The sequence below is a fragment of the Eptesicus fuscus genome, chromosome 2, assembly GCF_027574615.1.
Source record: "Eptesicus fuscus isolate TK198812 chromosome 2, DD_ASM_mEF_20220401, whole genome shotgun sequence".
NCBI classification, from domain to species: domain Eukaryota; kingdom Metazoa; phylum Chordata; class Mammalia; order Chiroptera; family Vespertilionidae; genus Eptesicus; species Eptesicus fuscus.
The window spans coordinates 62289628-62313128 of record NC_072474.1 but is presented as its reverse complement, the minus strand read 5'-3'; the positions used below and the strand labels follow the sequence as shown (position 1 = coordinate 62313128).

General features: G+C 40.0%; 1 protein-coding gene across 1 annotated transcript in view; it reads right to left on the bottom strand.

Annotated features, from left to right (window-relative positions):
- Positions 1-23501, bottom strand: part of WDFY3 (WD repeat and FYVE domain containing 3) — a 265989-nt gene that overhangs the window by 105411 nt on the left and 137077 nt on the right. Inside the window, exons 14-21 of the mRNA XM_054727645.1 lie at positions 22151-22234; positions 15273-15444; positions 12956-13170; positions 11526-11638; positions 7981-8212; positions 5994-6094; positions 5639-5857; positions 1328-1509 (exon numbers count right to left, since the gene is read on the bottom strand). Of these exons, the coding sequence (XP_054583620.1) occupies positions 1328-1509; positions 5639-5857; positions 5994-6094; positions 7981-8212; positions 11526-11638; positions 12956-13170; positions 15273-15444; positions 22151-22234 (1318 nt within the window). The remainder of the gene's footprint in view (positions 1-1327; positions 1510-5638; positions 5858-5993; positions 6095-7980; positions 8213-11525; positions 11639-12955; positions 13171-15272; positions 15445-22150; positions 22235-23501) is intronic.

Sequence of the window (23501 nt, the reverse complement as noted above, 5' to 3'; positions counted from 1 at the left end):
TAAAATTATTCATGAAAAGTTTCATAATGGGTAAAGTGCTATTAAAATATTAGAAAAGTGAATAGTCTATTATATGTTATAATTCACACACACACACACACACACACACACACACTTTAATCTCAATGGAAAGTACATTCTCAGATTCGAAGTTCCATTACTGTTTACTGACATGTTGATTAAATTACCATTCAATTTGTTTGTAATAAATACAGAGAGTATAAGAGATAATGAAATCAAGTTGCATCTTATTGTGTGAGCAGCTTTCATCATTTCACAGGATGCGGTACATTTGTCCTAGTTTCAGATAACATCTATTACTCCACACGCTAAAGAACAGTTCCTGGTGTTGTAAATAGTATGAATGTGAAGACCAATACATGAACTATCGTTGGCTTCTAGGACTCTGGCTTCTCATAGGCACAATTATGATGATAATGTAGATATATCAATAATAAATCTACTATCTCTCTATTCTAGAAGCTGAGGACATTTTTATTTTCAATAATACTAAAGATAATGAGGAGCAATCTACTAGAGAAATCTACAAACCCATTTCAAATGCAGTCGTGTATACAAAAAATAAAAAAAGACTATTCTCACAGAGTGCATTTTAGCATTTATCCTCCTGACACACGATGCCAAAATAAAGTATCATTTAGGAAGGAAATATATTCAAGGAAGCTGCTGATTTCACTACTTTTTAAACATTAATTCACACAAAAGAACAGACTTTGCCTTTACTACTTTTTTCAAGTGATATCTCTACAAAAATTGGCACTAATTTTAGAAATGAAAGAATTTTAAGTGTTTGCTAGTTGAGTTCTATAGCGAGTAACTAGCAGTCTTTATCCTGATTCAAAAAAAGAAACTTCTGATTCTTTACTGGTTAATGCACCTCTCTTGCCTCTCTCCTGGGACTAATCTGGGTGACCTGAAAATAATGATGAATAAAAACAATTCCAGCTCTAAAGAATATAGAATCTACTGATTGCATACAATAATAACAAAGAAGTGACAAAAAAGTGTGCTCATAATTTATTTAGGCATCCTTCAATTGGTTTCTCTGTTGTGAAAAAGCACTCTGCAGTCTGGCTCAATCACTGACATATTCATTAATTCTTTATTTTGTAACCTCTCCTTTCCATTCTTCTCGAATGAAGTGATAGGAACTAGCCAGCCACATGACTCTAACATATTGTTCAAATAGAAGGTCAATTTAAAATTAAGACAATTAAAAAAAATACCCCTGCAAACACACATACACACAGACACCCTAAACTATCTTCTAAAGCAGGTTGAGCTTTCCAAGTGCAGGGATGCTCACCTTCACAGTGCTGACAAGCTGTCCATCGATGTAGAGGGCCACAGTGCTGTTCTTGAGCATGCCTTTGCTCATCACCAGAACCAGATGATGCCACTGCCCCTCGACTATTAGTTCTCCACATCGAAAGCGAGCACAGCATGGGAGAATCTCATAAAAAGAGGACTCTTCACTAAAATCATCAACTAAGAAATAAAACAATACTCAATATTATCCTCATTCTAACAATTATTCATATCTAGATCTTGACTTTATGTTAAAATAATATGATGACAATGTAAATGAAAATATCCTATTTGTTCAGTAACTTTATCTGTAGTAAAAAAGCAAAGCCCGGGATATACTTTTGCTTTCTTCTCAAAATACATGTAGTTATAACCAAATAAAGTTATAATAGCTAATGAAATAAAAATAAATAAGATTAAATAGATAATAAAATACATTTATGATAGACAACAAAAAGAGACTAGCTATGTGAAGGGTCTTTTTAAATTCTACCTTGACATACATTTGATTATAGCATTGGTTAGAAAAAAGACCAAGAAAATTTAAAATTATATTCTTGCTATATGCTCTGCTCAGTGATGCAAGGGGGCAACTATCTGTTCTTCGTTTGTGAGTGTACAGTCCTGACCCTGACCTGACAATAGCTGGTAGTAAGATAATTTATGGAATGGAAAAGTATTTGGCGATCCAAGTACTCTACTTCACCAGATAATTCTGGTGATTTGCTAACATTCTGCAATCACTTCCTGACTCTAATCTGGTTTCTCTCTGCTACCCAATATGCTGCCAGATTGTACTAGGAAATAACAGGTTATTATTAATTTAACTGTAATGTTAAGCATCTGCCCTCTGGTGGTCAGTGCATATCATATATTAATTAATATTAATATACCTTTCCTAACTATTCAAGAAGGGGAGGAGAACAACAGAAATCTAGATGTTAAAAACTTATTCCCTCCTCAAAAATTTTTTTTTAAAAAGAGCTAATCTGCAACCATGTAACTTAAAGCAGACCCACCATTTTTCAGTACAAGCAGAAGAGACAAATACGCTGAAAGTTAAAACTTTAAATAATATGCAGAAAGACCTATAAATAAAATGTTAATTTCTATTTTTTGAATCTTAAAATATCTGCATGTGCTGAAATGACAATTCAGAATATACATCTATTAATGAGTTAAGACTACTACAAAGACAGAATCTTCTCCACAGGTGACCTAACTTAGGAACAGAATTAAATAAACTAGGCAAAAAGCAGGGTCTAGTTTTGAAAGGATGTGAAAAATGAAGACCAAAAGTATAGGCAAAACCAGGAACTCTTCCCTCTCCTTACCCTCGTTAATAGACTACATCTTCTTGGTGATTATAGAAAATACTAGAGGCCCCGTGCACGAAACTTGTGCATGGGTGGGGTCCCTAGGTCTGGCCAGAGATCAGGGCCTATTGGGGCCATCTTGCCCAGTACTGATTGGGGCCAGGCTGACTGGGGCCTGCCAGCTGCTGGATGGGGCCTGCCGGAGGGGGGTAGGGACAGGAGGGACCAGGGGAAGTTGGCTGGCCATGGGAGTTGGCTGTGGGAGCGCACTGACCACCAGGGGGCTGCTCCTGCATTGAGCGTCTGCCCCTGGTAGTCAGTGCATGTCATAGAGACTGGTTGACGGGTCGTTCCAGTTGTTCAGTCGTAACGGTCTTTACTAGAGGCCTGGTGCACGAATTCATGCACGGGTGGGGTCCCTCTGGGTGGCCTGCAGGGATTGGGCCAAAACCTGCAGTCCAACGCTGCCTGCAGCTTCTACCTGCCACTCCCGCTCATCCCGGCTCCACTGTGCCTGCCGTGGGCTCGTGCCCAATCAGTCCCATTCGGGAGAGGCTCACGCTGCTGCAGCAGCACTCTCTAGCCATGAAACCTGCGTCTGGCACCCTCCCAAGGGGAGTGGCCTGGGGGATCGGGCTGAAATCAGCTCTCCGACATCCGCTGAGGGGTCTCGGATTGTGAGAGGGTGCAGGCCAGGCCGAGGGACCCCACCGGTGCACTATTGGGCCGGGGAGGGACTGAAGGAGGGCTCCAGGGTATGTCCAGCCCATCTCGCTCAGTCCCGATCAGCTGGATCCCAGTAGTAAGCTAACCTACCGGTTGGAGCATCTGCCCCCTGGTGGTCAGTGCATATCATAGCGACTGGTCGACCAGTTGACAGTCTGCCCCCTGGTGGTCAGTGCACATCATAGCGAGCGGTTGAGCAGCCTTAGCATATCATTAGCATATTACTCTTTGATTGGTTGTTCAGTTATTCTGCTGTTCAGTCTATTTGCATATTACCCTTTTATTATATAGGATTACTTATAAAATTTTCTGAGTTTCACATTCTGACTCAGGCTTAAACTAAGACATACCCAGTATTCAACAGTGTCAGGATATCTTGGTGAGCCAACTGGTTTCTGACAACTATTAATTTCCTAGGCATCTTAATGGGGTTGCAGCTGTTCAGAGGATGAACCCTTGTAGTAGCAACATCATATGTATATGTTGATATAAATTCTAGTGATATATAAACTATAGTAGTCTTGCAAATTACATTTAGTGAAAATCTATAAAGGTAGAAAACACTTTTCTGGTTTACTGAAACATCCCTAGATCTACTCCTTAATTTTCCAATTAAATTCTACCCTCTTTCCAAATTCTTCATTTCCTCTTCTCATTGTTTCCCCTTCAAACCATTCATATTCCTTTTCCTTTATTTTTCTTTCTTCTCACTCATTCTTTTGTATTTTTAAATAATACCTATTGGCTTCCTATGTGCTAGGTACTGCTTTACGTGGCAGGTCACCTAGATTACCAAGGTTGTAGTGTTGTATATAGAAACTTAGAATTCTTGTAAGGTAGATAGACAAAAACAAAGTAAATAATTAAAACCTATTACGGCCAGATAAATAACAAAGAATATTAAAGAAGGGCTATGGCAGTGGACATAAGGAGGAAGAAAAATTTCAAGAAATATTAAGGATACATAATATAGGAACACTTAGTGAAAGAGGTGGTATTTTCAAGGTAGACATGAGGGTTCTGTCTGGTAGTGGGGGTATCATTTCACAAGACAGAGAATAGAAGGAGATGCAGGTTTTATAAAATAGAAACATTACGGTATGAGTTGTTTACAGGAAGGCTCTTCATATGAAGGTATCTAATATGCAGTTGAAATATACAAATCCTAGGACACAAACATATAAAAACTTTACTCTCTGAGTCCCTGGGATAAAAAGACCTAAAGACTTAACACTAACTGAAATTGACGATTTTTTTTTTTTCTCATGAAGAGCAGGTTGAATATGAAGACTAATGAGGAAACCTTGGGCAATACTAATCTTAAGGGAAAGATGGAAGAGAAAGCTGTTGAAGAACACTGCAAAAGAGGTCAGAGAAATAGTGAAAGAACAAGTATCGCAAATTACAAGACTGGAGACCGTTTTAATTAAGATAAAACTATCAACGGGGTCAAATGCCACAGAAGAGGCAAATAAAAGAGTCCTAATAAGAACTTTAAAGCAGTTACTGCATTGATGCCTAACTCTGTAGTAGTCATGATGAAGAATACTAAGTAAAACAAGAAGCCTTACAATCAAACTGAGAAGCTAACATTCATATTCAATTAATATTTGGACACCAACCACATGTGAAGCAATACATGGCATTTTATTTATTTAGTTAAGACCAAATTAGATGATAAAAATAGGTATATTTTTACACAAATGCTTATAATCACAGCAAAGAAAATTCAGTAAACTGGATGCATATTTTATGTTATTTACATAATTTAGAAAGCTCTTCACGCATGTCTTGAGTTTGAAGTTCCTCTGTATAGCAATGTAATGTTATGGCGTGTGGAAGGGAATTATGGAATTAGGACTAAGTGGTATGTATTAAGTCTTGAAGGTAAGTGATGGATAAAGTAATTTAAGTGTTATTATGTCTAGCACAGTGGCACATATGGTAGGCAGGTGCTCAATGAATATTCATTAGTTAAGCAGAATTCACAGCCAATGAAGGTCCTTACTAAAATATACCAGACAAGGAACCTGCTTTCCTAGCAAAGGCTGTGCTTTTCTTGGCAAGTAGAGATGAATCCTTATTTTAGGGACTCTCTCCACTGCTTTCTAAGTCTCTTATAAAAGTGCCTTAAAATTTACTGGTAAACAAGACTTCATATAATCTGTTCTATTCTATAATAATTTAAATGGGAAAAATTAATATTATAATGAACTTTAATACTTTTAATGATCACAAGAAGCAAAAAGAAAAAGACAGATACTGACCATAGTTCTGGAGTAGCTCCTCTTTGGTGGAAACAATCAGAGATCGGTCTTTTGCTGACAGAACTATTGCAAGGCACACGTAATGCTGCTCAGAAGAATTTGCTCGGCGCACAACAGTCAGAAATCTGACAGGATGGTTATTTGGACAAGAACTAAAATGTTCAACACAAAACCAGCTAGAGTAGCTTAAGCCAGAGGGAGGAGGAAAGAATCTTTCACCTAAAGTAAAAATAGGAAAATAACAATAAAAGTTTATGTTGAGTCATGTTTACATAAAAAAAAATAGCAATGAACTCTAAATACAATATAATCTACTAAAAAAAGGACTCTCATAAACAAAGGAAGTAATATTTACCAGAACCAATGCCGCTGACCACAGCCCCATCAGTAAGACCTGTTGTAACAGCACTGTTTATAGGGGCGTTATGAGGGGCCAAACTGGGCAGGAACAGGCAGCTATTAAAGAAAAGATGACATACATATTAGAGATCAACTTTTTTCCTGTGTTATCACTATGCATTCACCACTGTGAAATAAACTTCCATTTCTTAAGGGGTATCAAGGGATAAAAGATCATGGAATAAATCTGGGTGCCTAACAAAGTTTTTCCCTCCTTTTAATTATGTGAGAGCATGGAAAGATATACTTTACAAATCTCATACAGTGCCCTGGCCAAGTGGCTCAGTTGGTTGGAGCATCATCCTGTACACCAAAAGGTGGCAGGTTTGATTCCCCTTCAGGGCACATACCTAGGTTGTGGGTTCGATCCCCGGTTGGGGTGTGCATGGGAGACAATCAATTGATGTTTCTCTCTCTCTCTCTCTAAAAAAGCAACAAAAACATATCCTTGGGTGAGGATTAAAAATAAAGAAACATGGCCGAAACCGGTTTGGCTCAGTGGATAGAGCGTCGGGTCTGCGGACTGAAGGGTCCCAGGTTCGATTCTGGTCAAGGGCATGTGCATTGGTTGCGGGCACAACCCTGGTAGGGGGTGTGCAGGAGGCAGCTGGTTGATGTTTCTCTCTCATCGATGTTTCTAACTCTCTATCCCTCTCCCTTCCTCTCTGTGAAAAATCAATAAAATATATTTTAAAAAATAATAAAATAAAAATAAACAAACATAAAATCTTCAATAGCATCATTTGACATTTAAATTTTTTTAAAAAATAAAAGTATAATTTGCATATGGTAAATGTACCAACATATAACCCTGTTCAAGACCTTGGAACAATTTTATTACCATCGAAAAACTCCCTGTGCCTCGTCCAGTGAGTCACTCTCCTATTATGACCATTCTGATTAGTTTTGTCTATTCCCAAATGTGCTTGAATCCACTATTCAATAATAACCTATGACAATCTTCTTAAAATACAATTTATAGCTTTAGATCAACGTATAAGAATCCCACAAATAACTCGTATAGACATAGATCTGTTCTATTAGCATCTGTGTCCATTTCGAGGCTGATGGACTTTATAAACTCTTCTAGATTCTCTATAGATTCTTAACTGTTGCTTCTGCTACTACAACCTTTTCTGTCAATTGAAAAAAATTTACTTATTTGATGTGATAGTCACTGAATATTTATAATGTATGAGATACTAAGACAGGTATTTTGAGGGAAAGGATGATAAAACCCAGTCAAAGAACTTTAAATCTTGTTTTAATTTGCATATTATCCATAAACTTATTATGTTAAATTAGAGGCTGGTAAACATTTTCTGGAAAGGACCAGACCATAAATATTTTACTCTCTGCAGACCAGATAGTCTCTTTCACAACTACTCAACTTTGCCACTGCAGCATGAAAACAGCCAAAGACAATATATAGGTAAATGAGTGTGGCTGTGTTACAATAAAACTTTATTTACAACAAAACAAAATTTACAAAACATATTTGAACTTTGGGCTGTAGTTTGATGACACTAATACCATATAAAGTTATCCAGTATAACAAGTAATTTAAAATAATTAATTTATAATAAGTAATTTGAAATAACAAATAAATAATCAAGAAGGGCTAAACTAAATGAGCACTATGTTCTTTCACAGCAGCCAGTCTACTTTGCTAGGTTTTATTCTTCCCTGCTTCACTAGTAATGGTCACTCCAATCCATCAAAACAAATACCTTATCACTGAGGCTAACAATGACACCAAATAAATTATAAAGTGAAAAACCAACAAAACTACTCTTAACGTGATCAAGAACTCAATAATTTGAAACTAAACAGTATATAATATATTTTAACTAAGTAGATTTAAAACCAAAGGTCTATTTGTCAAAGGCAGGTATGAATCATAAAAAACATAACAAGGCTTGGCTACCTTGTAAATTCCTTACCCAAACCCTTCAAGGGATGTGTCAAATTCAACAAAAGCTGGAGTAACTGATGACCCATGAAGTCTGATATCATGTGGAGTTGTCATGGAGACCAGACACTTTACCCGGGTCAGGGGTACAGTGCTTCCTTCTGCAGATTTTACCAGGCTCTTGCTTATCCGATAGTGGTTATCTTCGTGTAAGCTGAAAACATTATCAGAACCCAGACCTTCCACAGACATGATCAGACTACCTGTAAGTCAAAGAAAATTTCTTGGGAAAAATATCGCGTAATTTTCTAAAATAATGACTTTACAAGGCTGATTTATTTTTAAATACCACTCTTCAGTTTTTATAGTTAATTAAAAATTTTATTATAAACACCAGTTTTAATGTACTTTATGTTCATTTTAAAACTTAACCTTTTGCACTCGGATGTCGAGTGTGACTCGACACGGTTAGCATTAGAATAAAGGAATCGAGAAAAAAGCAAGCGAGTGCAAAGGGTTAAAAAGCCCATGTTTCCTTTTTTTACATATTACTAAAGTAATAAACACGTTGTAGAAATGTTGGAAACCAGAGCACCAATAACCACTATTCCAGCCACTGTTACAACATCCTATCTAATAAAGAGGGAATATGCTAACTGACCCTCACGCCATCACAAAGATGGTGGCGCCCACAGCCAATAAGGAGGGAATATGCTAATTGACTGCCCCACCCTCAAAGATGGTGGCGCCCACAGTCACAAGATGGCGGTGCCCAGTCTCCTCAGCCCCACCGGGGTGCCTGCCTCCGGAGTCCCCCAGTCCCCTCAATCCCCCAGCCACCAAGGGCCGGCCCGAGGCGTAGGCAAGCCTCAGATGGCAGCTGCCCAGCCGCCCAGGGCCGCCTGAGGCTCAGGTAACTAGGGCCGGCTGAGGCTTGCACTGCCCGCAGTGGCAGCAGCAGAGGTTTGATGGGGCATCGCCTCCCCCATATCGCCGGGTTGCCTCCCACCCCTAAGGGCTCCCAGACTGTAAGAGGGGGCACGCAGGGCTGAGGGACCCCCACTCCAGTGCATGAATTTTCACTCACCGGGCCTCTAGTAATTTAATAATAAATTATAGTTAATGGTTTTTATAAAAATCTGATTATTCTTTTATGTCACAAAATTATTTATTACTAGAGGTCCGGTGCATGAAAATTCATGCACTGGTTGCAAGAAGGGGAGTCCCTCAGCCCAGCCTGCACCCTCTCACAGTCTGGGAGTCCTCAGGCGATGTCCTACTGAGCGGGCCTAAGCTGCAGTCTGGCCTCTCTCTGCGGGAGGCGACCTGGCCGAGCAGGGGACGGTGCTGCTCCCATCACCCCCCTATCACCCTGATGAAGCTGCCACCAGCCTTTCTCTGTGGGATTGGTCGGTGCTGCCCACATCACCCTGATGCCACCATCACCTCACTGCGGCCACACTGGTGGCCTCCTCTGCGGAAGGCAACTGGGCGGGCCACCCAATTGCCCCTCCACCACGGCTGGTCGCCATTCCCCCTGCACCCAGCTCCATTGCTGTTCCCTCCCTCTGCCTGCTGTCAAGCACCTTGGCTGGCCTGGCACAGCCTGCTCGCTGGCCCTGTCCCCCGCCAATTGGTCATTCTGCTGTTTGGTCAATTTGCATATTATGCTCTTATTATATAGGATTGCTTTTTGAGAAAAAAACACACAAAATATTCTAGAAGCATTATATGAAAAAAAGCAAGTCATCTTTCTTATGAAAAAATCAGAGATAAATAGCAGAAATTTCTTCCATTTTCTCTCTATTTTTAATTCTTCTATTAAAATTAAATATGTGATCACAAAGTACTTAAATTAAGAAATTTCTATAGGCATGTAAATGATAATTTCAAGAATGAAAAGACAGACTTTAAACAAACTGTTCTATTTTTCAGAAATGGATTACAGATGTAATGAAGAAGATACGCCCTCTTGGGATAAACTACATGAATGTAACTGTTTCCCTCGTAAATGTGCTAAGCATTTAGGCTCAACCGTAAACACAGTTCAATATTCTCTAAGATAAACTATTTTTGTTTCTATTCTTTACAAAGGAAATCACAACTCAATTCTAAGGAACTGTGTAAAGTATAAAAACAACAGTAACAAAAATATACATACATCTAAGAGATGTATATTAATTAATATAAAAAACTGCAATACTTTTGGTTTTTCAATAAAACTATGTTGGAACTCAAAAAAATCTTAAAAGTTTTCAAAATACAGTATTCACTAAAAATGGATAATAATTTGCAGGAAAAAAAAAAAGCAGACTGAAATAATGACTAAAGGTTGTTGAATCTCGGATTCACACCTGAACAAGAAGGGCTGAACTAAATGAGCATTATGTTCTTTCACAGCAGCCAGTCTACTTTGCTAGGTTTTATTCTTCCCTGCTTCACTAGTAATGGTCACTCCAATCCATCAAAACAAATACCTTATCACTGTGGCTAAAATGACACCAAATACATTATAAAGTAAAAAACCTACAAAACTACAGAATTATCATTGGGAGGAAATCCGGTGCAGCTGAGGTGTCTACTGAGAAGACCATCATAGCTTTTGAGTGGATGGAAATCTGTTGCTTCTCCATGTCAGGTGGGTAGGCAGGCCTACATTTTGCTAGCCCCCTCCATCACCATTCCATCCACCTGATGCAAGAACTCCTCCTGCTTGGAAGTTAATCACCAATATTACTGCCCTCTCCCTTCCCCTCCCCAAGAAACTGCCTTCTCCTAATGTTGGCATTTCATTCTCAGCCATACTCCCTGTACTGATTCTTGCAATGTACTGGGGGATATCAAAGTCCATGTGAACAAACCATCTAACACCTCACATTGTTTTATGAGACTCCTTTTCGTCCAATGAGCTTCACCTCTACTTCCCTCAGAGCAATTTGGGCACGGTCTTCTGTTTGTTTCACTGCTCTAATTTTGGCTGCCATTGTTCCACCCCATTTTTCCAGTTCTCTCATTCCATTTCTCTCACTACATTTGCTTTTTGGTTGAGCCATTATTCTCCAGACCAGTGGTCATCCTTTTCCTCCCAGCCTATCACTCACTGTTTGGCTTCACCTCTTTCCCTATCTAGCCTATACTCCTTGGTGTATCTCAACTACCACTATCAGTATTTTTAATTTCCTGTCCTTCATGTCCTCCTGTAGCAGCTTTCCTGTTAATATTCCAATCAACATTCTTTAGTCCAGGCAAGAAAGGCTAATAAAGAAAGGCAAAGTAATTATGAATCCTTTGGAAAAGAAGTATTACCTCTGCCAAGCCAAGGATTATTCTGCAAGTAATTCAAAATCTCCTCTGGATCTCACTTATTACATCAATGATTCCTCCCTGACCCCCTTTAGTCACTCAACCAGATCTTGTTTCTACATTTAAATAACAACAAACAAAAACAACAACGAACTCTTCTCTTTCCTTCCTATCATAGTCAAACTTATTGAAATAATATTCATCCCCCCCATAGTTTTCATTTATAAAATCAACCAAAAAAAAAAAAAAAAAGAAACTTCAAAGTCAACTTACTTCTCATCTCTGGCTCATAACTCAGTGAACTGGGTTTGTGGACTCTATATTGTTTTAGCAGTTTTTTGTCCCAGGCACCACAATTTAATGGACTTGCCAAACGCAAAAACTCCCTAAAGAAAAAACAAAACAAAGTTATTCCTTGACTGAGAATATTATATAAATCATAAACCAAACACACACAAAATGAGTAACTGAATTATAACACATCAATTAAAATACAAAAGCAGCCCTATCCGGTTTGGCTCAGTGGATAAGAGCATCGCCTGCAGACTGAAGAATCCCAGGTTCGATTCTGGTCAAGGGCACATGGCTGGGTGAAGGCTCGATCCACAGTAGGGGGTATGCAGGAGGCAGCTGATCAATGATTCTCTCTCATCATTGATGTTTCTATCTCTCTCTTCTTCTCCCTTCCTCTCTGAAATCAATAAAGAATACATTTGAAAAAAACATAAAAGCAATGTTAATTTTACATTTAAATACCAAGCACTTTAAAGTGCAGAGAAAACTGTGAAGGGTTAGGAAATGACACCTGAGGAGCACGTTTTCCTGGAATGGGATGTACCCTCTGTCAGTTTTTCAGTAGAGTGAGAGGACATGCAATTATAACCTGTAGCTTATCAGCACCTGGGTGCCTGTACCATTATGTGACCTTTTCCTCTGAGAACTCATCACCTGAAAACTGACCATGTCCAAATGGTTGATCTCCATTGCTTATCTGTTTATCCAACTAGGCAATATAAGTTATTTAGTAAATAATAGTATTGGGTATGAGATAATGAGATAGTCTCTCACATTCTCCCTTTCTCTCCTTTTAAAGTAGCAGATTACCAAGAAGGGTCAGGGGAAAATCCCCATGCTATTTTCAATATTTTAGGATTCTGAACAAATCTATAAGATGATGGAAGAAGAGAGTGGGACTGTCTTGTTCATTTTGGTATCAAGGCCTCGCACATGGTCAATTTCTTGCTTTTGATATTGTGCTATAATTATATAAAATGTTACCACTGGGGGAAACTGGTTAAAGGGGACACAGAACCTCTTTGATCTAACTTTACAACTTCATTTGAATTGGTAATTATTTGAAAATAAAAAAGTTAAACAAGTATTTCTTAAAAGAGTCCTTACATATAAAAAGTTCTTAAAGTATGTGCAAGTCCTAAATATAGTATGACATTAAAGGAAAGTGAGTGTTTGCTGAATTTATGTGGAAGAAATAACCAACAAACGAACATCCTCGTCTTAATTAAAAGCTAGATTTATGTGTGTTTGCGCGACACTTTGAGCATTTTGCCCATTTTTGTTGTGCTTTGGATCTTCCCACAGATACTTGAATATATGTCAATTAAAGCAAGAGCTCTTGCATATAGACTCTAGGAACTGTCATTACTAATTGTGAATTATTAAATGTGAAAAAGAGAACTACTGACCTCAGCACCATGGGCTCCAGAGCCTGGGAGGCCAATCGTTCAAACATCCGCTGGAGGGGCGGATGCAGCGCGTGGTCCTCGTCAGCTAGGGCAGCGCTGCACCGCTGCAGCAGTCGTGCGTGAAGTCCGGCCTCACACATGACCTGCTGGTTTCTCTCTGTGTGCACCAGGGATTGTAAAATATTCGCCACGGCAAGTTGGAGGTCCAAAGCATGCTAAAGTTAACAAAGAAATCCACACCACCAGGGCATTCTTAGTAAGACAGGTGGTAGTTCTCTCCACATGAAGCACACCTTTTCATTCAAGGTCTCAACAGGCTGCGAATTACATTCCGGTTCATTAAGTGGCTGACTTAGTGACACAACGGCTCCAGAGGCTGGGCAAACGCTTGCCATCCTCATTATGTTGGCATTCCCAGCTGGACTTCATTCTCTTCCAAGTCTTTTATATTATACTAGAAATTCGTGCACGGGGGGGCGGTGGGGGGGACACACAGAGGGGGTGTCCCTCAACCCATCCTGCACCCTCTCCAGTCTGGGACCCCTCGAGAGATGTCCGACTGCCCATTTAGGTCCGATCCTACTGAGATCGGGCCTAAACGGGCAGTCCGACATCCCTCTCACAATCCAGGACTGCTGGCTCCCAACTGCTCGCGTGCCTGCCTTCCTGATTGCCCCTAACTGCTTCTGCCTGCCAGCCTGATCACCCCCTAACCACTCCCCTGCAAGCCTGATTGATGCCTGACTGCTCCCCTGCCAGTCTGTTTGCCCCTAAATGCCCTCCCCTGCAGGCCTGGTCACCCCTAACTGCCCTCCCCTGCAGGCCTGGTCACCCCTAACTGCCCTCCCCTGCAGGCCTGGTTACCCCTAACTGCCCTCCCCTGCAGGCCTGGTCCCTCCCAATTGCCCTCCCCTGCTGGCCATCTTGTGTCCACATGGGGGCAGCCATCTTGTGTGTTGGAGTGATGGTCAAATTGCATATTATTCTTTTATTAGATAGGAGGATTAGATAGGATAGAGACCTGGTGCACGGTGGGGGCTGGCTGGTTTGCCATGAAGGGTGTCCTGGATCAGGGTGGGGGTTCCCTTGGGGCGTGGGGCGGCCTGGGCGAGGGGCCAATGGTGGTTTGCAGGCTGGCCATGCCCCACGGCGATGCAAGCGGAGGCCCTGGGATCTGGGATTTATTTATCTTCTATAATTGAAACTTTGTAGCCTTGAGAGGAGCCAAGGCTCCTGCTCCCTCCATGGCTGCAGCCATTTTTGTTGGGATTTATTTATCTTCTATAATTGAAACTTTGTATCCTTAAGTGGAGGCCAAGGCAGGCCAGGGCAGGCAGAAAGCTTGGCTTCCTCCATTGCTGGGGAAACCCAAGCCTTCTGCTCACTCCGTGGCTGCAGCCATCTTGGTTGGGTTAATTTGCATACTCACGCCTAATTGGCTGGTGGGCGTGACTTGTAGGTGTAGCGGATGTACGGTCAATTTGCATATTACTCTTTTATTAGATAGGACTAGAGGCCTGGTGCACAAAATTCGTGCATGGGTAGGGTGCCTAAGCCTGGCCAGCGATCAGGGCTGATTGGGGCCTTCTGGCTGCCGGCTGGTGACTCCCTTTCCTGGCTGCTGGGTGCCCATTGGGGCCTTCCTTTGTTCTGCACTGCCCCCTTGTAGTCAGTGCATGTCATAGCAAGTGATAGAACTCCTGGTCTCCTGGTTGAACTCCCATGGGGACACTTTGCATATTAGCCTTTTATATATATAGATGACTATATAGCTAATAGTGGCTGTGAAGTCTTTTCATGGTGGGTTAATAGCTTAAAGGAAGTCCTATTATTTACATTTGTGACACTTTAGGTCTTAGAGGCCATACATTTTAACAAGATTTGCCAACCAAACTACAGGTCACCCAAACTCTTGACTGCTACAAGTCAAAACAGATAAATGGTTTGAAAGTGGTATCTTTGGTCACTATTCTTTCTGTACTACTTACTAATAATGTCTGCTGCTGAGCAGGATTTATAAGGAAAAAAATAATTTTCACACCAGAAATAACCACCTTGGCTACATTTGTCAAATGAATTATATTCTAAAACATTCATAGTTATCATTCATGAAGAAAACTAATAAAAGTTAACTGATAAATTACTGAAAATTAATAGAAAACCCTGTATTTTTTCCTTTACCTACTTGGGTATGTGATATGGAATGGTTTCACATCCCTTCCCACATTTCTGACCCCATTCCCTTGCTCATGTGGGCACACCCACATCCTTTCAAAAACTCATTAAAGACAGAAGGAGCTGACAGCACCAAGCTTACTTCTGGCTGTGCTGCTGACCCCACAGAGGCCAGGAGGTCCAGCATCGCCAGCATGGCTCCCGGATGGATGATGACAGCGTCAGAACTCTGGAGAGAGGAAGTTGCCACATGTAGTTTCAGGTCATTTTTAGGAGGGTACACTGGGGGAGTTGAAACAGAATGGTATGCATGCCTGTGAAAAAGAAAGAAGGGTAACTTGGTATTTTATTCCAATCAGATTCTTTTCATTTCTTTTATCCACTAATAAGCAAAAACTTCTTGTAATTCAAAGTTAGGCTACAAAACACCTTAACTTTGGGATATAAAAAGGTGATTATCAATTCTTAATGTGTCACTTATAGACAATTTAACTATCAATTCCTGTAGACTCTTATGTGTCCTTACCATTTACAATTTGGATTGTTTCATTAAAGAATGGCATGCTATGAATACAGTTAACACTATTCTATGATAATATTTAAAAGTTGCTAAGAGTGTAGACCCTAAAAGTTCTCATTGCAAGAAAAAAACACATTTTTTTTTGTTATTGTATAAATATGAGATAGATGTAACTAAACTTATTGCAATCATCATTTCACTATATGTAAGTGAGATCATTATATTGTGCTCTATGTCAATTATATCTCAACTAGTAGCCCTGCACACAAATCCATGCACCTGTAGCTCTCTGCGGGGCCTGGCCGCTCCGCGCCCGCTGCCCAGACACTCTCCACGGCCCAGAGGCCCATCTGTGGCCGGGCGCGGAACACTTGCCTTGTCGTTGGGGCGATGACATAAGTGTTCCGCACCCTCACCTGGCAAGAGGCCCATCCGCGGCTGGGTGCAGAACACTTGCCTTGTCACCGGGGCAATGACACAAGCGTTTCCCCCCACTCCCCGGCCACTCCGTGCCCGCTGCCCAGAGGCCCTCCGTGGCTGGGATGGAATGCTTGCCTTGTCGCCATGGCAATGAAGCAAGCATTCCGCCAGGCTGCTCACCCTGCCCACTCCCAGAGGCCGCCCCCCCGGGACTGGGGGACTCCAGCAGGTCTGAGAGGACTGGGCGCCGCATTCTTTGTGACGGAGTGATGGTTAATTTGCATATTACCCCTTTATTAGATAGGACTAGAGGCCTGAAATTCGTGCAAGGGGCTTGGCCCCTGCCGCCATGGCGGCTGCCTCTGTCTTGACCCCTGCCACCGTGGCGGCTGCCTCTGCCCCAGCCTTGCTTCGGCTCCACTGCCACCGCTTCATCTAGAAGGTCATCCGGAAGGACGTCCGGTCTAATTAGCATACTATGCTTTTATTATTATAGATAAAACTGAAAGGGGTGGGGGAAGAATGACACCTGTACCAGAAGATATAAGTAGGTGAAAGCATAGCACTAGGAAAGGTGACAGTTCTGATAATATGTGATGAGAGTGCAAGCTAAATTAAATCCCTCAATAAAACTTTTCTTTTATTTTTTATTTTAAATATATTTTATTGATTTTTTACAGAGAGGAAGAGAGAGGGATAGAGAGTTAGAAACATCGATGAGAGAGAAACATTGATCAGCTGCCTCTTGCACACCCCCTAATGGGGATGTGCCCGCAACCAAGGTACATGCCCTTGACCGGAATCGAACCTGGGACCCTTGAGTCCGCAGGCCAACGCTCTATCCACTGAGCCAAACCGGTTTTGGCAAAAACTTTTCTTTTAAAATTACATATGTGTTTTGAACTTTGCCTTAAGCCATAGATAACAGAATCAAGAACTAGCAAGACCAAAGTGGCTTACTCTATATAACTGGGTCAACAGACTCAGGGTTGGCTCAGAATCATCAAGGGAGTTTTCTTTTAGCTTATTTGGAACTACACTCACTTTCTTTTACATTTTTCCCCACCACTGAAAATATTCCACACAATTGTTACAAATTTGAAGGCATATTTTACATAACAAGCTTCTATGAGTTAGAAAGTCTAGTCATGTCCTGCATATACATTTCTTCTCATCAATGATCTCCACTTTCTACTTCATACTATTTTTCTAAAATTCATGAGTTTTGCACATTTTGCATCTTGGCTCTAGAAAACAGATGCTTGTGGCTTTAGCCTATGGGAGCTCTTTGTTACAGTGGCTCAGCATAATTGGTCTAATGCTGAGCTCTGTCACCGAGAGCAGTACAGTTTCAGCTCTCTGGCACAAGAGCAGCTTGGGAAACGGATGCTTCAAGTCAGTGATTTAGAAGCAAAGAATTGGCTCTGCCAGGTTTGTTTTTTTTAAGCTCCATTCTCTTTTTAACAGACAACGAAAATATTCAGCTTCACTTATAAAAAAAGAACAGGGTCTCTCTTAGTTTATTTAAAGTCAGCTTATCCTACACCCACTCATTTTTTTCAACTCCCTGTTTTTCTGCTGATTTTGTTCAGAAAGATTTAATTTCTAAACCTAAGACATTTGTAAATGCTGTAACCAATAGCTATCCTCCTCTTAAGCTGTTCCCTTTAGTCTTTAAAATATTTAGGCCCATGCAGAAAAAGATTCCTAATTCCTCAATAGTGTAATATGAATTCCCAGCTATTAAGAAATTTCATAAAAACTGTTTTCATTACACACATAAAAATAACCCAAATTTTAGGATAAACATAGATTCTAATTGTATATTTTAGTTATAGGCCTTCCAAAATTATTTCTGAATTTCCAGATTGCATATAGGTTTGAACTTGAACTATGGATATACCTAAGTATATAACTATTATAGTAGTAAACTTTTTTCACCTTAAATGAGAAAACAATATTCTGATATAGGAATCACATTCATTCTTCTCAAACTAGGAATATATTTCAAACAATGTAGAACACTAAACCATGGTATTTATTAACTAAAATTAGATCTACTTTTATAAGCATTATACAACACTAATTCTTACTAAGTCACTTAGGTATCACCACAGGCATTACCACTTTTTAAATGTAGAGATTACAGTAAACTTATTCAATGCATGATTCCTGAGCAAAACCTAACCATTTGCAAAGACAGGATAAAATACATTTCAAAATTTAGTTAATTTTTATGTTGTACTTTGTTTTAAAACTTACAGAAATTGCTATTTTCATATTTCAATCTAAGCTGTCAGAATATATATACTAGATGCCCAGTGCATGATTAAATCATGCACGTGTAGTGTCCCCTAGGCCTAACCTGCCATCCAGGCCATATCCACTGCCCTGCAAAGCCTAGCACGCTCCGCGGACACTGCTAGCAGCCTGCTCCCCGCTTTTGATGGCAGGGGGTCCGCTGGTGCTGGAGTGGACACACAGCTCCCCGCTTTCTATCGCGGGGGAGCTGGCTGTCTGTCCGCTGGTGCACCAGGCCTTTCAAAAGCCTCTGGCATGGCGGAGGCTTTCGAAAGGCCTGGTGCACCAGCGGACAGACAGCCAGCTCCCCCGCTTTCGCTCCCCGCTTTTGATGGTCCGCAGCAGGACGTGGGCTCGCTGCCCCAGAGGCCCCTTCTGTGCCGCAGCACAGCCATGGCGCAGACCCTGAGCTTGCGCCGCAGCTGGCGACAGGAGCTCAGTGTCCCGCTGGCCCAATCGGCCACCCCAAGTCTCACCCCCCTGTGCCTCCCGCTGGCCCAAATGTGGGCGTAGCAGAGTGATGGTAATTTACATATTATCCTTTTATTATGTAGGATATATATTCAGCTCTCTGGCACAAGAGCAGCTTGGGAAACGGATGCTTAAAGTCAGTGATTTAGAAGCAAAGAATTGGCACTGCCAGGTTTGTTTTTTTAAGCTCCATTCTCATATACATATATATGTAACTTATCTACATCTTTGGATATATATGCTTAAATATTTAAATCCAGAATTTGCTCTGCCTTAATTATCATCAAGTGTGCAGAGGCACTAAGTAATGGACGCCATGTTTGAATGATAACTAGAAATTGCCACCCTTTTCTCCATTGCAGATATATTCTGGAGTGTTTTGGTTATTATTTTGTATTTTGTTTTCACTTCCTCTAACTCTGATTAAACATCACTCAGCTATAATCATATTCCATTATTCCTCTAGATAATTAATAATAATAAATAAAAAAGGTTAGGAGTTTTAGTTTTCAAAATATGAAGTTTCTTAGTTCTTTTTCCCCCAATTCTTAAACTAAATAGAGAAGAATCTCTAGGATTTTATATACCTGAGAAGTATCACAAGTACAAAATTTCCTTAACACCTGAATACAAGCCATAAAAACGAATACAATGTTGGTTTCTCCTTTTGCCAACAAAAACATGTTTTGCAGCAAGAAAAAGATGCCCATGAGCTGATGTAATTTATGTTCTCAAGCTGTTCTAATTTTGAAAGTTACTATATTGCATGTGTAAAATAAAAACACTGTATTTCTTATTAGCTTATGATTATTATCACTGAGTAAAATGTATGTAACCTAGTCAGAATGACAACCTTAAAATGTCAGCACTGGTCTTAGTATTATCATGAGCAGCTTCCTTGAGGTGATATCAGCCTGTAAACTGGATTAGAATTCCAATGGATAAGATTCACTCAACTAGGATGTAGATTCAGGGATAGTTTCCCCTTACATCAAAGACATGGCATCCTTACAGGTAGCTATGTTGCAAATGAAGACAAACTATTTCTGATCTAAGGCTTTAAATAACACTTCATGATATGAAATAAAATGCTGTTTAAATAAATAGTAAGTTCTAATGGATTTCTCTTTTTAATGGGATCCTTTAATTTGTAAATTTCTAGTAAAAGTATTTTGCAGTTTTAGGTAATAGTTAAAAAGGGTTACATATCCTTAAATATAGTACTTTTTAAGCCTTTACATTTATGGCAGAATTATAAAGGTGATTTTAAAAAATAATTATAACTAGTTAGTCATTGAAACTAATTTTCTAACAACCCGTAGCAGTTCTGTATAATAGTGAGAACACAAATCTTCAAACTCAAAGAATACTTTTTGTCTCACTCATTTTAGCAACTTACAAAAAAGCACTAGATCCTCAAATTAATGTTACAATCTAGTGTTCTTAAAGCCCTAGCTGGTTTGGCTCAGTGGATAGAGCATCAGCCCACAACTGAAAGGTCCTGGGGCCATGCTGGAGGTAACCAATCTATGTGTCTCTCTCACATCAGTGTTTTTTTCTTTCTATCTCTCCCCCTCCCTTCCACTCTCTCTAAAAATCAATGGAAAATATCCTCCGGTGAGGATTAACAAAAAAAATGCTCTTAAAAAAAGTAGTGGTTTTCAAATACAAATATATTAAAAATGCTACATTCATTTAAAAATATTCTGAACTATGCCATGATTTACTGGAAGAAAATGAGCTATAAGCCCCAGTGTAAATTAAGAAAAAAGGGAAACATAAGTCCATACACCTAATGAATATTATTATTGAAATACATTAAAATACAGTCTGTGACAAATACTTTTGAAATAGAAACTCCAATTATACTGAAGTTTCAAAATCAGAATAGAAATAAAATTAAACAACAAAGAGGGACATCAGGATTCATTTTTAAAAAGCCACAGTGGAAGATTAACACAGGCTTAAGGACTTGTACTTGGCCATAAGGAAAATCAGGGAAGTAAGAGTATTTGGTTCCAAGTGCACAGAATATGGTCATGGATCATAATTATGGAATATGAATGGATCTTAACTGTACTCTTGCCAACTAACTGCTGGTTCTTTATAGTCCACTAGAGGCTCGGTGCACGAAATTCATACACGGGGGGGGGGAGGGGGGAGAGAGGAGGAGGAGGGGTCCCTTAGCCCAGCCTGCACCCTCTCTAATCCAGGATCCCTGTCACAATCCGGGACCGCTGGCTCCTAACCACCTCTGCCTGCCTGCCTGATCGCCCCTAACTGCTTCTGCTTGCCTGCCTGATTTCCCCTAACCGCCTTCTGCCTGCCTGCCTGATTTCCCCTAACCGCCTTCTGCCTGCCTGCCTGATCACCCCTAACCCCTCTGCCTACCTGCCTGATACTCCTAACTGCTCTCCCCTGCTGGCTTGATTGACCCTAACCGTTCTTCCCTGCCAGCCTGATTGCCCCTAACCGCCTCTGCCTGCCTGCCTGATCCCCCCTAACTGCTCTCCCCTGCTGGCCTGATTGCCCCTAACCACTCTCCCCTGATCACCCCTAACCGCTCTCCCCTGCCGGTCTGATCGCCCTTAACCACCTCTGCCTCGGCCCCCGCCACCGTGGCTTTGTCCAGAAGATGTCCGGTCTATCTGCTCTAATTAGCATATTATCCTTTTATTAGTATAGATAAGCTTTCTATATGAGGTGGACTAGTTTGGCTTAGGAAGAGATTTACACATAACCTATAAAAGCAAGAGCTGGGGTAGGTTTTTCATTCACCTTTTCAAAGGTCAGCTATAACACCTCACAGCATCACATTTAAACTGGTACCTGAGTGAGAAAGCACATATTTCCTTGCCGGTGCTGTGATGCTCATTTGAAAGCAGTAGGAGAAACAAAAAAATTGATCCCAAGGCACATTTAAAGTAAAAAGAAAAATCAGGAAAGTTCTCCATTTAAAGAGGCACTAAGTCCTCATTTCTACATTAATTTTAATAAAACATATGCTGCTCTAAAGCAAAATGCGTATTTTAGTTTAAATAATAAGAGTTGGATGATACATGTTCTTTATATCTTCATAGCATCAACACATTTTACTCTTATAAATATACTCAGAAGTTGACTATTTTAAAACAAACGAATAATATATATATATATGTGTGTGTGTGTGTGTGTGTGTGTGTGTGTGTATACACAAAGCTAAAAAAAAAATTAAAGTTACAAAGCACAACCACTACATTAACATATAATTAAACATAAATAAAAACCCCCACACAAACAAAGATCGACTTCTGTTATAAAATCAGTACCTTTTCCTGGACAGAGCTGGTGTGCCCCAGGGAGAGGGGAGAGAAGACTCACTTGTCAGGCAAGGAGGGATCTGTTCTGCACGACTACAGACAACAAAACAGACAGGGTGGTTTAGAGAGGTTAGCAGAGAGTTGGTTAGTTTCACAAGAAATACCAGTAAAAGTTTAATAAGAAATGTCCTCCATACTCAGCAGGAACAAGGAACAAGACTATAAGACATGCACTGAGGGAAACAGGAAAGCATGCTTATAGCCGATGCTTATCTATTAATGTTAACATTTAACACATTTGTTAAACAGAGTGCTGTAAGCCCTGTTTTTGACAAAGCAAACTAAAAATGAGGCCTACTAACTAGGAAAAGTAGAAACCAAGAAAAAAGAAGATGAATCCAAAATTTAAAAATTCCTATTTTAAACTGCTTATTCGATGAATACAACACTATCCCATGTTTCCTATGAGCTAATAATATAATATGCATTTTTATTTTTGAGATGTAACTTGTATTTTCTTCTCTAAATACTAAGGTAAAAAAATATTAAAAAGCAAGAAACATTTCAACAGATATTTCAAAGTAGATAGTCAATAATGAAGGGTATAAAATCTAATAGAAGTTCTACCCAACACAGTTATTTGCTTAATTTATGGGGACAATATAAAAATAATTATTTTCTTTTATGAAATAAAACAATGGTAACAGTCAAGTGATAATGCTTGGGACAAACTTGCAGCATGATCACTCTGACACTATTTTCAGTTAAAACTTAATTGAAAGCACAGTTTAAAAATTGAAAGTAAGTGATGTTGGAAAGTGACACTCCTATGATCTAGATCTCTGGATTTCCCTCATCAGAGATTTTATCATGATATAGTGTAACTGTTTATTTACATGTCTGTATTTAAGCTAAAGAATGGCCATGACCCAGGTCATCTGGTGCTGAGCTGAATGTGCTGAGCTGAACCCGCAATGCCTAGCACAGCGACTTGGCACTCCTTTAATGGAGAATGAGTAACCAAGTCTGAATTATCTCTTGATAGGGAGTTCTATCATTTTTTAAGGATTATGTTGAGAATATATCATGTGTCTGGAAATAAATACGATCATAACCATGTTCTCCAATGATAACTAATATCATTAAGTCCAGATGTATCTAACATTGTTGAGAATAAAGAAAAAAGAGAATAGTAAACATCATTCCATTAACATAAACTTCTTAGAAATTGCTTCAAGAGTAGCTCTAGCCAGTTGGCTCAGTGGATAGAACATTGGCCTGTGGACTGAAGGGTCTCGGGTTTGATTCTGGTCAAGGGCACATGCTCAGATTGCAGGCTTGATCCCCAGTAGGGGGCGAA